General features: G+C 44.2%; 1 protein-coding gene across 1 annotated transcript in view; it reads right to left on the bottom strand.

The window, feature by feature from the left end:
* Positions 1-14058, bottom strand: part of CORIN (corin, serine peptidase) — a 1855778-nt gene that overhangs the window by 488982 nt on the left and 1352738 nt on the right. Inside the window, exon 11 of the mRNA XM_086962682.1 lies at positions 13182-13413. Coding sequence (XP_086818808.1) covers positions 13182-13413 — 232 coding nt within the window. The remainder of the gene's footprint in view (positions 1-13181; positions 13414-14058) is intronic.

Below are 14058 nucleotides of genomic sequence, written 5' to 3'. Positions count from 1 at the left end.
TGAGGATGATATTTCTGTTTGGGACACATTCTACTTGTAGTTCACAGACGCCACTCTGAACTAGGCAGTACACAATATAAATATCAGGTAGTCATTAAGGCAATGCTCTGGTGATTACAACATATTGGGGGAAATATGTAGAGGGCCGTGCAGGTTGCAACATACATTTCATACAATCATCTGGACCAGAGTTGCTTAATTCTTACAGTAATGTGACGTCACTGTTCTTTGCAAGTTCAACTTAGACATTTTCGAGACTCTCCATTGTCAATATAATAACATTTGGTTAGACTGTTTATTTTGCTTTTATGTACCTCGTTAAGGTCTCAAATTCATAGAAATATTACTAGACCTGCAGGTCTAGTAACCTGAATAATCTACTGGACCTAACTGTAATGTACTTGATCCATAAACTGGTCTCATGATGTCATCCTAGGCAAACATTTTATTTTGCAAAGCCACTTTTTTCTTCATTATCACATATGAGAGCACTCGCCAATATGTGAGTTTTGCATTCCTGCTGTACAAAAAAACTATTTGGTTTGATTTAATACACTAACCCCCAGATTCATCATGGTCATGTTTTGCGAGTCCTTAATAGCGAATTTTAAGGATTCGCTATTAAAGACTCGCAAAACGGGATGCATGTAGAAATCGCAATATTTTATGCGATTTCTACTGCTTCCTTATTTGCGATTCGCTAATTGCTAATCGCAAATAAGGAATGGCTTTCCCATTCATGAATGGGGAGTCATTCCTTATTTGCGATTAGCAATTAGCGAATCGCAAATAAGGAAGCAATTTCAAGGGTGCCAGGGTGTCCAAAGGACACCCTGTAGCACCCCTGAAATGTTAATGTACACTGGTGTTGCGCACACACATGTCCAAAAGACATGTGTGTGTGTAACATACAACTTAGAAAAATGCACTAAAGTGCATTTTTCTAAGTGTTTGCTATTTACCACGTAGTTAGACTTCGCTGTAAATAGCGGCCCCAGATTGCGGATTCGCAATTTAAAAATGGTTCATGAATTGCATTTAAGGAATCTCAAATTGAGATTCCTTAAATGCAATTATTCGCAATTTAGCGATTTCTAGAATTGCGATGTTTCCATTTGGGATGATGAATCCCAAATGCAAAAATTGCGCTCGCAAAGGGCCAGATTCTCAGGATCTGGCCCTTTGCGAGCCGATTTCGGTTTGATGAATCTACCTGTATATGTTTGCTTCATGCATATTAAGAATCTAGTCCTCAAATAGGGTGCACATAGTCCCTGACTTGCCTCTTGATTCAATAATAGCATTAACATCAGGGCATGGACTGGAATGCCTCTGTTCATCTTTGAAACATACTTTTAATAAATATATGACTAAAGCATGAGGTGGCAGTGCACTGTCTGTTATAGAAAGCACATTTTCCATTGAAATGACCAAAATTTTTCCCATTAACATGCAGTGTTACTTTTAAAACTATATACTGTATAAACAATATAGGGTTTCAAAAAACATATTTATCCTTTCCACATCACTAAGTAAAGTGTTCTGATTTGTTTTTAGCCTATTAAAATATATTTTTTTAATCACACAGAATTACAAAACATGAGCTTTCAGAACTACTAAAACATATTTGGAAATGTTTGTACAGTTAATTTGTTTGCTATTTAAATGTGTGTTAGATTAAACATGACATCCTACAGCCTTTCATTTTACACTTATTGTACAGCATGTTTGTCATACAGAAACTTTGCAGTCAGATGAAGAAAAGTTATTGTAGATGTAAACTGACTTTTGACCTCTGTCTCTGAACACAGAATAAACGCAACACGATAAAAACAAGATTTAAAGGCATATCTAATGCTCCTTCACTTTGTGAAAGAACAACACATGTGGTTTGTCAGCTAGCCAGAAGGGGTGAGTAGGCCCTAAACATAGCTCGCCCTGATTAAATCTGACTCTCCATAGCGAGTAGGTTTGCCTGCTTTTAGGGACCAATTTGTGTCCCTTGAGTGCACTATCAGTGGGCTTCCATCTTAAAATGTTTTTGACGATTTCCAGATGGCGGCCCTCATCTGCACATGGGCATACATCTGCGACAGCCATCTTCGATTAGGTCTTACAAAAATAGAAATACATTTGAAAGATACCCACTGCACATGCGTGGGTTCAGCATGGGGTTTACCCAACAGCAGACTCTTTTTCTGAAAATAAGATGAACCAAAACATTAATACCCCCGCCTTCACATGCTCCAAAGCCCATTTAGACACCTCTGCTAGGGTCGAAATGTTACTTTAGAAGGCCTTCTATCAAACATTTAACATATTCCAGACAGTGCAGAACTCTCCATAGTTGCTGAGACTTTAAGAGTATTACCTGGCACCTGCAATTGCAGAATTCATATTTTGTTTACTATCCCTAAGCACCTTTTTAAGGCAAATTCTTAAAAAAGTGTGGGGATAATTATCCCATGCTGTAATGTGTGTTTTTTCCAGTTTGTTGAGTTTCTTGTCACCTCTACCCCTTAAGACAAAGACCAGTCACATGCAAATTAGAACTGTTCCTGCTCCACTAGGAGCGGTACAGCTTGAATTGTCTTGCCATGTGCACTCTAGATAGAACAAGTAGAAACCACAGACCGGTTTCAGCTTTGATAAATTATTATGCGGGCCCAAGTATTTTCTAGTGGCTGAGATTAATCCAAGCATTCCACCCACCACTTGTTTATCTTAGCAAGATGCTCCAAGTTCACTAGGTATGCCAGAAGTGGGTCCACAAGATCCACCTCACTCATGAGCCCTAATAAAATTGAAACCAGTCCGGTTTGCTTCTGTTGCTGTCTAGAGAGGACCTCACCTGGAAGTTAAGTCTGGACTATTCCTATTTGTTTGCATTTTGCTGGTCCTTATCCTCTGGAGGAAAAATGATGGACTCGAATGCGGCTTGAGTAATTACTAATGGCTGAGATTAATTCAAGCATTCTGCACATCACTTATTCTGTTTTTCTTCATGTGGATCACAGGCGGAAGTGAAAGATGCGTTATTTCTGCACGTTATGGGCCATATGTATCAAAGGGTTTTACCCATTCTGAATCTATGTGAAAGTGTGTTCATACATATGGCCCTATGCCTTCTTACGTATGTTGAAATGTATAATCAAATTGCAACTGCATATCAACGTTTACTTATGAGGAACTCATTCACAAGTTACACTGGCTCCAGGTGGATACATGTATTCAGTTTAAGGCTCTGTGCATTCTCCATAAGATTTTCTTTCCTCAGGGGGATCCCCATCATATCCAATCGGCTGACTCCATACCTACCTTACGGTATTTGTACTCTGCTGATAATAATTTAGCCTGTGTGCCACGTCTTAGAAAAGCAAGGATGGGTGGTCGTTCTTTTGCGCTAAAGCCCCTGCCCTCTGGAATGCCCTTCCTCTCCCTTTAAGGCAAATTCAGAATCACTTGTTCTTTAGGAAATTGCTGAAGTCCTGGTTGATTACCATCTACATTTTCTGCTGGTCCTCTTCTATTTCTCATTGTCTCTCTTTCACAGTTGTGTTTTTTTTTAATGAAAGTAGCGCTGGGACGCCCCGCCGCTGAGGTAGCCATGTGCTTTCCAAATAATATGACATCATATACAAATCATATACCATGTAGCTCTTGAATCATTAACATAGCAAGAAACATCTGTTATCTGTCAATAGCGCCTCTGAGTGAACCTGTGCTCTACAAATATGCCTGTTATATGCACCTATGTGGAGCATCTTTAAATATTGCATAATGAGATGTCTCTCTTTAAAAGTCATTTAAATGTTGCCGCCACCCTCCTTATGCTGACTCCGGGTTCAGTTTAGCTCCTCACTTTAAATTCCAGATTCGGATAGAGGTTTCGACGCTTTCTCCTGTCGGCGCTCTGTACACTGTGCAGGAAGGAAATGGATGGAGCTAGAACCTTTTTCCCTATAGCGAAGCTCCCACTAGCCCACCTTGGTAGTTTACAGGAGTTGGGCGCGTTGACATTATGTCTTGGCCTGCATTTTCTAATGTGCTTTTATATCACTGAAGTTATTGTTTGAGCTTGGTAATGGGAACCAAGAATTGATATTATAAGTGGCTGTAAAAGCAGAGTGACAGGAGATGTTCTGTCTGCAATTCTGAATTCAAATGACTTATTATCTGCACCTTCTAAAGAAAATTGATATTGGGAGCCTCGTGTCACTAATAAATCCAGACTCCATCTGCTGGTCATATTTTAAATGAGACACGCGGCTCAGATGTGAAATCTCAGCCTAGCCTTGCACAGTGTGCTTCGCAAGTTTATCACACAGAAGATTGCGTTAGCTGACTTTAAAGTGGAATATGTGGGAAGAAACGATTGAGGGGCAATAGCCTGTCTGCTTTACTCTGCACAATCCGTCAGTGAGACTGAAAAGGGTGGTACTTTAAAGCTTAAAGGCGGAGGCAGAGCTCACAGGCACGGGTCCACTATACCAGTGAGCTGTGGTTATTGCACTTTCAGCGGGGTTACATACTCCTTCACAAGTTTACACGTTTATTTAGGTATACTAGACAACTGGACTCAGACACGAAATCAAGCGGAAAATCTCGTGCGTTGGTCATATCTTTAATTTACACAAAATGAAAAGTCCTACCTCCTAATAAATATGTACAATAATTTTTCTTTAAGAATAAATAGAGAAAGTCACGTGGGGAGTGATGTTTAAAGAAGAGAATCAACCAACACTATATTGTGTGCTACCATTTTTCGTATGCCGGGCCTGTAGCTAAAAGAATAACGCTATATTTTGGTGACAAGGACACATGGTCAAACACAACTTCTACATTGCAACATCTCGAAGGCTCTTCTACCTAGTCAGGTGGAACTGGATGTGCCAGCACCGCAGAGGCGCAAATGGGCAGCGCTAAGGCCTCTGCTTTTGAAAAACATAACAACCGGGTGAGCGGCAAAGCTTCCGCATTTGGAGCATGACACTACATTCCAGTGATGAGGAACCAGTAGTGGCTCCTTGTTGCAAAGTCATCCTGTGCCCTGGGCACCCCCCAACTTTTTGCTGACTGGAACTGGTGTTAACTGACTCTGACTGACCCTGGGTTCTGTTTAACCAGGCTCAGTGCCAGTGCCGAGCTAAAAGGAACACATTAGAATACAGTTAAGATACCCAACAATACTAGGGTACGCTATGGTATGGTGGGGTACCCCCTGTAATTGGCATGACCTACCCCATAAGCACCTAGTATGTAATAGGGCAGGGGATTGAAACTACCTAGAAGTCCCCAGTATCCTGGGGCATGGAAGTTTAGATGACAGCAGATTTTCTGCACTAGCATGTGTGCAGTGCTGAAGCCTGAGGTCAGTTTAAAAGCATCCCTGGTGGCCAGGACAGTTTTTAAACATTAAATTGTGCCCAAACTCGACTTTGGGGGTAGGGGCCTTAAAAATGAAAAACCTACCATGTTTTTGCATATTAGGGACCCCCAGGGTCACCCCTAGGTATCCCAGGGGTGGGGGGACAGTTATCTATGAGGAGCGCCCTTATAAAATGAGTTTTTATATGCCTGGGTAAAGTGAAATTTTACATTTCACTCCCCACATTGTATTAAAGAGCTGCTCAAATTCGACTTTGATGCTAGAAGAATTGGGTAAGGATGATCTGCAATATTTCTGCAGATTCAGAACCCCTGAAGTCTCCCCTAGTTGCACAGTGGGTGGGGGTCCTGTAGACATTAGGGAAATACTTATTAAGTGGGTTTTATAAGCCCTGGTTCTTGAAAAGTGGCCCAGGTCATTTCCCCTATTGCAAACCCCATGGCCCATAGGTTAACATGGTAGGAAGTGATTGATTAATAAATATTGATAGGAGAGGACTAGCCGGACCATTCAAAGACTTCCCAGAATGGTAGTAGTAAATCCAACAATATTATATTGTTGAATTTCTCCTAAAGTGTACATACATTAAGTTATGAGACTTTCTTGTTTGTAAGTCCAAATTCAGCCTTTCAGTGGTCTGCCCTGATTGGTCAGAGTTAAGTGGATTAGCCAGGTTGCTGGGAGGGCAGTGTGCTGTTCTATAAGAATGCCAGGACAGGAGGTGGCGTTGTAAACTATGCTATTCAAAGGCAGAGGGGAGGTCTGGGTTTCAGTCCACTATGACAGTCTTGACCCAGAGTCAGGGCTAGCTAGGCTTAAGGAAGGTATGTGCAGATGGTAGGGGGGGGAGACCATGGAAATAAGACATCTCAGGGGGTGTGTTTAGCCAGCTCTTACCTCCTTGCTGGAAAATCAGCCATTATGGATTTGAAAGAATGATGCACTCTGGGGCAAACTAATGCCACACTCCACAGGATGTGTTCATAACTATGAGGAGTTGCCCTGCTCTAATTGGTCAGCAGTGACCTGGTGCTTGACCCAGAGAATTTTGAATAAGTATCTGAGAGGGGCAGAGCCCTCCAGATCTGCTGCTTGAAACTGAGTGAAGCAAGAGGTGTTTTGCTGTGCAAGGAACTCTAAGGCCTGACTTATGAAGACTTCACCATCTGAAACTACAGCCCTGTGGATTACCTTGCTGCCAAAGGACTAAGAGTGGACTCCCTGCAAGGTACAGGTTAACAGAGCACACCTGGACAGCCCCACAAAGAATTCAAAGCCTGGAGTACCAATGGATTTGTAAGGGTTTTGTTCAAGTGGATTGCGAAATTAAAATTTCACACTTACAAGGACCCTCTTGGAGATTCCAGAACCTTGGATTGTGTGTTGGATACTTTGGGACCCGCAAGCAGAACACCAGGAAGGTGTTCTAACTGGACCCCGCTTGCTGAAGAAGGCGGCCCACTATAGTGGTGAGAATTCTTCAGAACAATTTATAAAGGTGTGTCCCTGACAGAGAAAACGAAATGCCTTAAGGGGCACTGTTGGTTTCTAAGCCCTAGAAAGTGACTAATCTTTTTAAAAATTCATATCTCTGGTTCCCTACAGTGGATTATTTTCGTTTTGGTGTCATTTAAAAGATAAAAATATTACCTATTTTTAGAAATTGGTGTTGGATTTAAATTTTTGTGTTGTGTCTTAATTATTTACTGAAATGGTGTTTTTGAATGCTTTCCATACCTGTCTTTGAAGTTAAGCCTGTCTGCTCGCAGCCATGTTACCAAGGGTTGAGCAAAGGAATAATTTTCTAAGACCTATGCTGAGTCCTATCATGTGTTAGTGGCCTTATTGCCAGTGGCAGACCTACATTTGCGCCTACCAATAATCCACTTTCCAACACTCCTCCATTACAGTGGAGGAGATCGCCCCACTAAAACGCCCCCAGAAACGAAAAATAAAATGGAAAGGAATTTAATTCATTACCATTTTATTTTTTGTCGCCCTTTCCCAAACCGAGGGTCAAGATGAGGCGGGGCCGGCAGAGCGGCAGCATGAAGGAGTGGTGGCAGAGGTCCGCATGTGCACTGTTTAAAGTGAACATGTCCCTTTGACCAGCCATCTTGTGACAGCCAGACAGACATGCACACTTTAAACCTCTAAACCCAGCTGTCCTAAATCAACTGGGAAGAGAGCAAGTCCAGGCCTCCAGTAGCATCAGAAGCGCCGACAGAGACTGTTCCCTCCAATCCTAACCCTTCTCTCAAGCTGGTTAAAAGTATGAGAGCAGAGCCAGGATTGGTTAAGGCATTTGTCTGAGGACCTGACCTCACACAGAAGAAGAGGATCGGAGTGAAGGGGATGGATAATGCATGGTAAGTAATTTCCTTTTTTTTAAATGCAATTTCCCTGCCCACCCTACTTCCAGTAGTTGCCAGTCGCCACTGATGACAACACGTGGTCAAACCCAACCTCATTGCGTGGTTGGGGAAGTCAGGTGGATTGGCACTGCAGAGACGCAAATGGGCAGGGCTGAGGCCTCTGCTCCTGAGAAGCATGACACCCCAGGTGAATGGGGAAACTTCTGAGTACTGTTTGGAGGCCACCCACCACAGCACTGGGAGTTCAACCACTGAGGTGGCATGCACAACCTATATTTTACTTAGGTGTCAAAGTATATCCATCAGAACTTAGCACTACAGATGGCCAAGACACTCAAGTTCTTCCCATTGCCCTGTTGCCAAGGAAAGTACTGTTAAAAGTGCTATCATACGGGCCATCATTTGCCAAAGCAGGCCCACCTTCGGCGCAGGTTCAGAAGTGGTAACTGTGCCTGGACATGTATTTTGCCTGCGACAAAGGTAGAAGAAAACCGCAGATGCCTACTGCTCCTTCAACTAGCAGGGACAGATATTTGTAAGTTGGCTCAGAATCTTCTGGAGATGGGTCCTCCTCAAATCCTACACCACCTATGCAGCTGCGCTTAGTTCCCACTTCGAGCCTATGGCCATCCTGGATTATGACAGCCAAGTTTACAAAACCCAGAATAATCTATTGATGACTTCTACCCATGGTTCAAAGAGCTCTCCAGCACCTGTACTGTAAGACAAAAACAAGGAGATCTAAGACCAATCATGCAAGCATGTGCTTCAGCGAATCTGAGGGAGCAGATATTACATGAACCAGGGAAACTATTACAAGACATTGAATTGAATTGAACTGAATTGAAAGAAGTTTTATAAAGCGCGAACAGTTGCCCTGAGGCGTCCAGGCGCTGGTGGGTAAAGGAAACTTCTGCTGGGGTGGATCGCTGGTGGGGTGAGTTTATTTAGTTATTTTTTTGGTTAAAAAGGAAAGTTTTCAGTTGTTTGCGAAAGGTGAGCAGGTTGGGGTTGGATCTTAGATGGAGGGGGAGAGAGTTCCATAGCTTGGATGCGTTATAGGAAAAGCAGCGACCTCCTGATCTGGCTCTTCGTATCTGTGGGACAACAGTTAGAAAGGCTTTCGATGAGCGGAGTTCTTTTTTGGGATGGTAGGGGGTGATCAAGGAGTGATTGATCGCCGGCCCTGATTTCCAGAAGGCTTGGTGGGTGATGCACATGGCCTTGAATGTAATCCTCTCCCTAACAGGGAGCCAGTGCAGAGATTTCAGACGAGGCCCTATAGAGTTTCTGCGGGGAATTCCGAGAATAGTGTGTGCAGCGCAATTCTGGATCCGCTGAAGTTTGTTTAGGCAGTATTCTGGAGACCCCAAATACAGGCCGTTGCTATAGTCTATACGAGACTGGATTAGGCCCTGGATCACTACCTGTTTTGCCTCAAAAGGGAGGAGTGGCCGGATTTTTTTCAGCTGCCTAATCAGACCGAAGCATGTTGCTGACAATTTAGTGACTTGCGTGTTGAATGTCAGGGATTTGTCTAGCCATACTCCAAGACTCTTTTTGTTGTCTTTGGGTGCAGGGGGATCGCCTAGGCTGGGGGCCACAGAAGCTCTAGGGTGGAGGGGGCCAGAGGGCCGAGGAGCATCAGCTCGGTCTTGTCCCCGTTAAGCTTTAGGCATGAGCTTGTCATCCAGCTCTTTACCTGCTCCAGACAGGGAATCAGGTTGGTCTGTGATTGCTGGCTGTCCTTGTGTGCAAGGGAGACCACTAGCTGAGTGTCGTCCGCATAGGTAACGATCGTAATGCCATGCGGACGAACAATCTCTGCCAGTGGTCTGATGTATGCGTTAAAAAGCGTGGGACTAAGTGAGGAGCCCTGTGGCACCCCACACCCCAGGGGCTTGCTTGAGGAGACTGAGGTTCCACTTCCTTCAAAGACACTGAAGGTACAGTCTTTTAAAAAGGACTTAAGCCAAGCTAGGGCTTCTCCTGATATTCCCAGACTTAGTAGACGGTGGAGGAGGATTTGATGGTTCACCGTGTCAAATGCGGCGCTTAGATCAAGGAGGATCACTGCCACTGCTCCTCCCTGATCTAAGATCCGCCTTGCCTCCTCTGTAACCGCGACCAGGGCCGTCTCCGTACCATGCTTGGGCCGGAAGCCAGTCTGGGTGATGTCCAGCAGATGGTTGCTCTCGAAAAACTTAGTTAGGCAGGTATTAATAGGTTTTTCGAGGAGTTTGCTTGCCCAGGGGAGTAGTGAGATAGGTCGATAGTTGTTGAGGTTGCGAGGGTCGAGATTAGTTTTTTTTAGGAGTGCACGTACCCTGGCATGTTTCCATGTTAGTGGGACTGTGCTGGTTGTTATCGAAGAGTTCAACAGTTCCAGTAGTGTGGGGAGAATTACCTGTCCAACCGAGATCAGTGTGTTTGGTGGCGCAGGATCACAGGGTGAGCCGGATTTTATTTGGTGCATTAGCGAGTCTACTGAATCTAGTTGTGGGAGGTAGGCTAGGGTGTTATGAGGCGATACCTCTGTTTCTATTGCTGGGGAGGGCTTTTGGAGGAAGGTTCCGCTTCAGTGTTCGGAAAGGAAGTGTAGATGTTGTTTATCTTGAGAAAAAAGAACTCATCTAGATCGTCACATCGTGGGGGTTCAACGGGGTTAACGGTTGAGGGGGGGGAAACGTAGTGAGACTTTTTACCGTTCGGTACATTTCTTTGGGCTTGCACTTGGCTGCCATTATTTTATCCTCATAGTAGGCTGATTGAGTCAGTTTTATTGCTGACTTATAGGCTCTGATGGCCTCTCTGTATGTGATTTTGTCTGTGGTCATGTAGTTTAGGCGCCACTTCCTTTCTAGCCTCTTACAGGTACGTTTTTTTTCTCTGAGCTCTTCCGAGTACCAGGGGGCTGTTTTATGGTGTCTTTTTGATCTGGTGGTGCCAAGGGGTAGTATGGAGTCTAGCGAGCTCATGATCCAGCTGTTGTACTCAATGTTGCCTTTTGAGGGGTCGCCGTTGAGTACAGGCTTGGTTTTGTTGAGATCGCTGGCCCATTTCTCCAGACAGAGTTTGGACCAGTTCCTCGATCTAAGGGGGAGATGGGGGGATGGAGCGCACTTGCGTGTGGTCCAGGTGAATGGAATGAGGAAGTGGTCAGTCCATGGGAGGTGAGTAAGGGTGCCAACTGCTAGTTGGGGGCAGTTGCTGAACACGGGATCTAGTTAGTGGCCTTTGTTATGGATGTGGGAGGGGACAAGCTGTTCTAGTGCGACTGCCGCTAGACTAGCTATTAGCTCGTTGGCGACATTGTCCTGTGTGTTGTAGAAGTGTATATTGAGGTCGCCTAATACTGTGAAATTCGTCGATGAGGTGGTTAATTCGGCCACGGTATAAGGTAGTGCAGCGGGGAACTGTTTAAGCGTTCCGGGGGGGGCGGTAGATGAGGATGCCAGTGAAGCTTTTGTTGGGGGAGAATTTAATGGCAAAGTGCAAACTTTCACAGTCTGCGATGGGCTCTGAAGTACACCGGCAAGTGTAAGCGTCTTTATAGATGATGGCGAGCCCCCCGCCTTTTCCCTGGGCGCGGTCCAGGCGGGCGATCTGGTAGCCTGGTGTGAGTGCTTGGACCAGGTCGGGTTCAGAATCCTGGGTGAGCCATGTTTCAGTTAAGAAGACTATGTCTGGCATGAGCTCATCCAGCAGCATTGAAATCTCCGGACTGTGTTTGTGTAGGGATCTGCAATTTAGCAGCAGCATTTGGTATTCCCGCAGCTCATCCTTCTGCGGGGTGCTGGAGAGCTCTGTCTTGCAGTGAGGGCACTGATGGGGGATTTCCAAGGGATGGAATGTTTGGCCGCACTTGGTTTTATCGGTGTGCCTTAACTGGTAGAGAGTATTGATGCTGTATTGCCTGTTTGTTCTCGTGAGTGAGGGAAAGGTTGTTGGGGGGGTGGCCCCTAGCCCCGGCCAGCCTCGGACGGGTGCAGACGGGCTTGCCTTCGGCACGATGGCGGCGCGCCCGCTGCGCGCGTCCGCTGCGCGTCCGAGAAATGCACATATTTTGTACATCCTTAAACTTGTGCGATTCAAAGAACTCTCGAAAGCTAAAGCCTTCCATATGGAATTAGTGTTGATTAAGCCCATCAAGAGGGTGCCGGTAAACCAAATCATAAAACAGGTAGCCTCGGAGAAAAAGAGTGAGGGGCACAGAAAGGCTAGGCACCCCTCTGCCAGCATTGCAAATGATTGTTTCCCCTTCAAGAAGAATACCCAGCTTCTGGGACGCTGTGTGTTGCAAAGATCTGCAGGTTGTCTCGGACCCCGCAACCTCCCCCAAACAGGCCATGTAGGCAATTGGGAGAAGAAGACATGGACGATGCTGGAGGGGAGCAGACCATATATATGCTATATATGCCATAGATCAAAGCCACAAGAAATCACGTTTAGCCCAGAGGTGCCTGGTGTTGATTGGGAAAATACCAGTGACCACAATTATCAATGTGATGGCCGAAGAGTTGTTTGACGAGCTAGAGAAGCAGTCACTGCTGCAGCCCACTAAGATAAAGTTATGTGCCTATGGACATGCACAATTCCTGCCTTTGGTCTGAATGTTTATTGTTGAAATTGAGCACAAAGGCCTTCAAATGAGCCAAAGTATATGTGTCCTAAGGGAGCCAAGGAATACTGTTGTGTTGCTAGATGGCAGAGGAACAACAACTTGTCCAGTTCCCGTTTCAAATGCATACACAGAGTTTCAAGGACTTCTAGAAGAATTTCAGAGTTTGTTTAAAGGCTTGGGTGCCTGCACAGGAAACAGGTGCAGCGGCATATAGATCCTACAGTCCAACCAACTGCCCTGCAACATAGACGAGTGGCATTCTACTTCTGACAGAAAGTTGAGGAAGAGCTGTAAAACCTATAGGAGATCTCGCTCATCAGGCCTAAAAAAATCATTAAAATGTCACTAGACCTGCAGGTCTAGTGACTTAAATAATCTACTTGACCTAATTGTAATGCTCTTGACCCATAAACTGGATTCAAATTTCGTGATCCTGGGCAAATATTTAAATTCACTGAGAAGCCATTTTCTTCATTAACACATATGAGAGCAACTTCAAACATGCAAGCTCAGCATGTCTGCTGTACAAAAAACTCTTGTTTGATTTAATATGCTAAACATTTGCTCCATATATAATACAACTCTCGCCACATATAGGATACAAATGACCCCTGACTTGCCTCTTAGTTCATTAACAGCATTGTCATTTTTGTGGGGGCAGGAATTTTCTCAAATCATGTTCCTTTTTCACAAACACATAAAGTATGGGAAGTTGATCCTGCAAATAATCATCTGCAAAACAGTGGAGCAGTTCAAAGCAATGAAAAATAGAAAAAGAAACAAGTTGTGGTACCTGCAAGGGGGTATCCGTTGAGCGGTCTGAGGTTCACACTTTGGTACTAAGATGGTGCACGCAAAAAACATAAGGTATTTGTAACAGTTTGTCTGTACCAAGGCAAGAAACAGGGAGGACTCCCAGCTAATAGAGGCTTCCTTTTGTGTCCTGTGACCAAGGTAGTTTGGAAAGTTTGTGAAGTTGTAAGGCAGGTTCATGCACAGTTCCAGAGTGATTGGCTCACACTGACCTAACAGACAAAGAGAAATAAAATAAATAAGTCACTTGCTACATGATATGACATTCTTGGTATAATATTTCATGATACATAATAAAAAGAAGAAATCTATCACTCCTTTAATAATTTTTGTTGTTCGTTGACAGTACTTTTACTTGACACCTCATATTAAAGAGAGAGTTTCTATAGGGATGCATTGCCTATATGGTTACGGCCTTCTATTGATTGATCTGCCACCGCCAAGCAAAGCCTTTTCTGTCTGTTGAGGCATCCACCGTAGGCCCACCTCATAGTGAAAAAAATCATTTTTAAAAATGCATATGCAAATGTTTACTGCTAAGAAACAAAGTGACTCAGCCTTTCATCCTCACATTCTGAAGGAGTGGAACTGCTTTACATTTTGATTGGTGTTCATTAAGATATTAAATTAAAACACTTGCAATAAAAGTCTTATATATGAAAAAATATTACAATTATTTGCTCCACAGGGAAGAAGTATTCTTGAAATCCCATTATGAGCAAGAGCCACCATGGTACAGGTCTTGGGCTGTGGTGAGACAGCAAGAACATCTGTCTGCCATTACATGAGGCGTTCAGCGTTCCTTGAAAGGTTGAAAGAGATAATCTGTTCTCTTCACTTTTCAATAGTATTGAAGC

This window comes from Lissotriton vulgaris, chromosome 3_1, assembly GCF_964263255.1.
Source record: "Lissotriton vulgaris chromosome 3_1, aLisVul1.2, whole genome shotgun sequence".
In the NCBI taxonomy this organism is placed as follows: domain Eukaryota; kingdom Metazoa; phylum Chordata; class Amphibia; order Caudata; family Salamandridae; genus Lissotriton; species Lissotriton vulgaris.
Note: the sequence above shows the minus strand (reverse complement) of the source record. Positions and strands in the feature narration are given on the sequence as shown.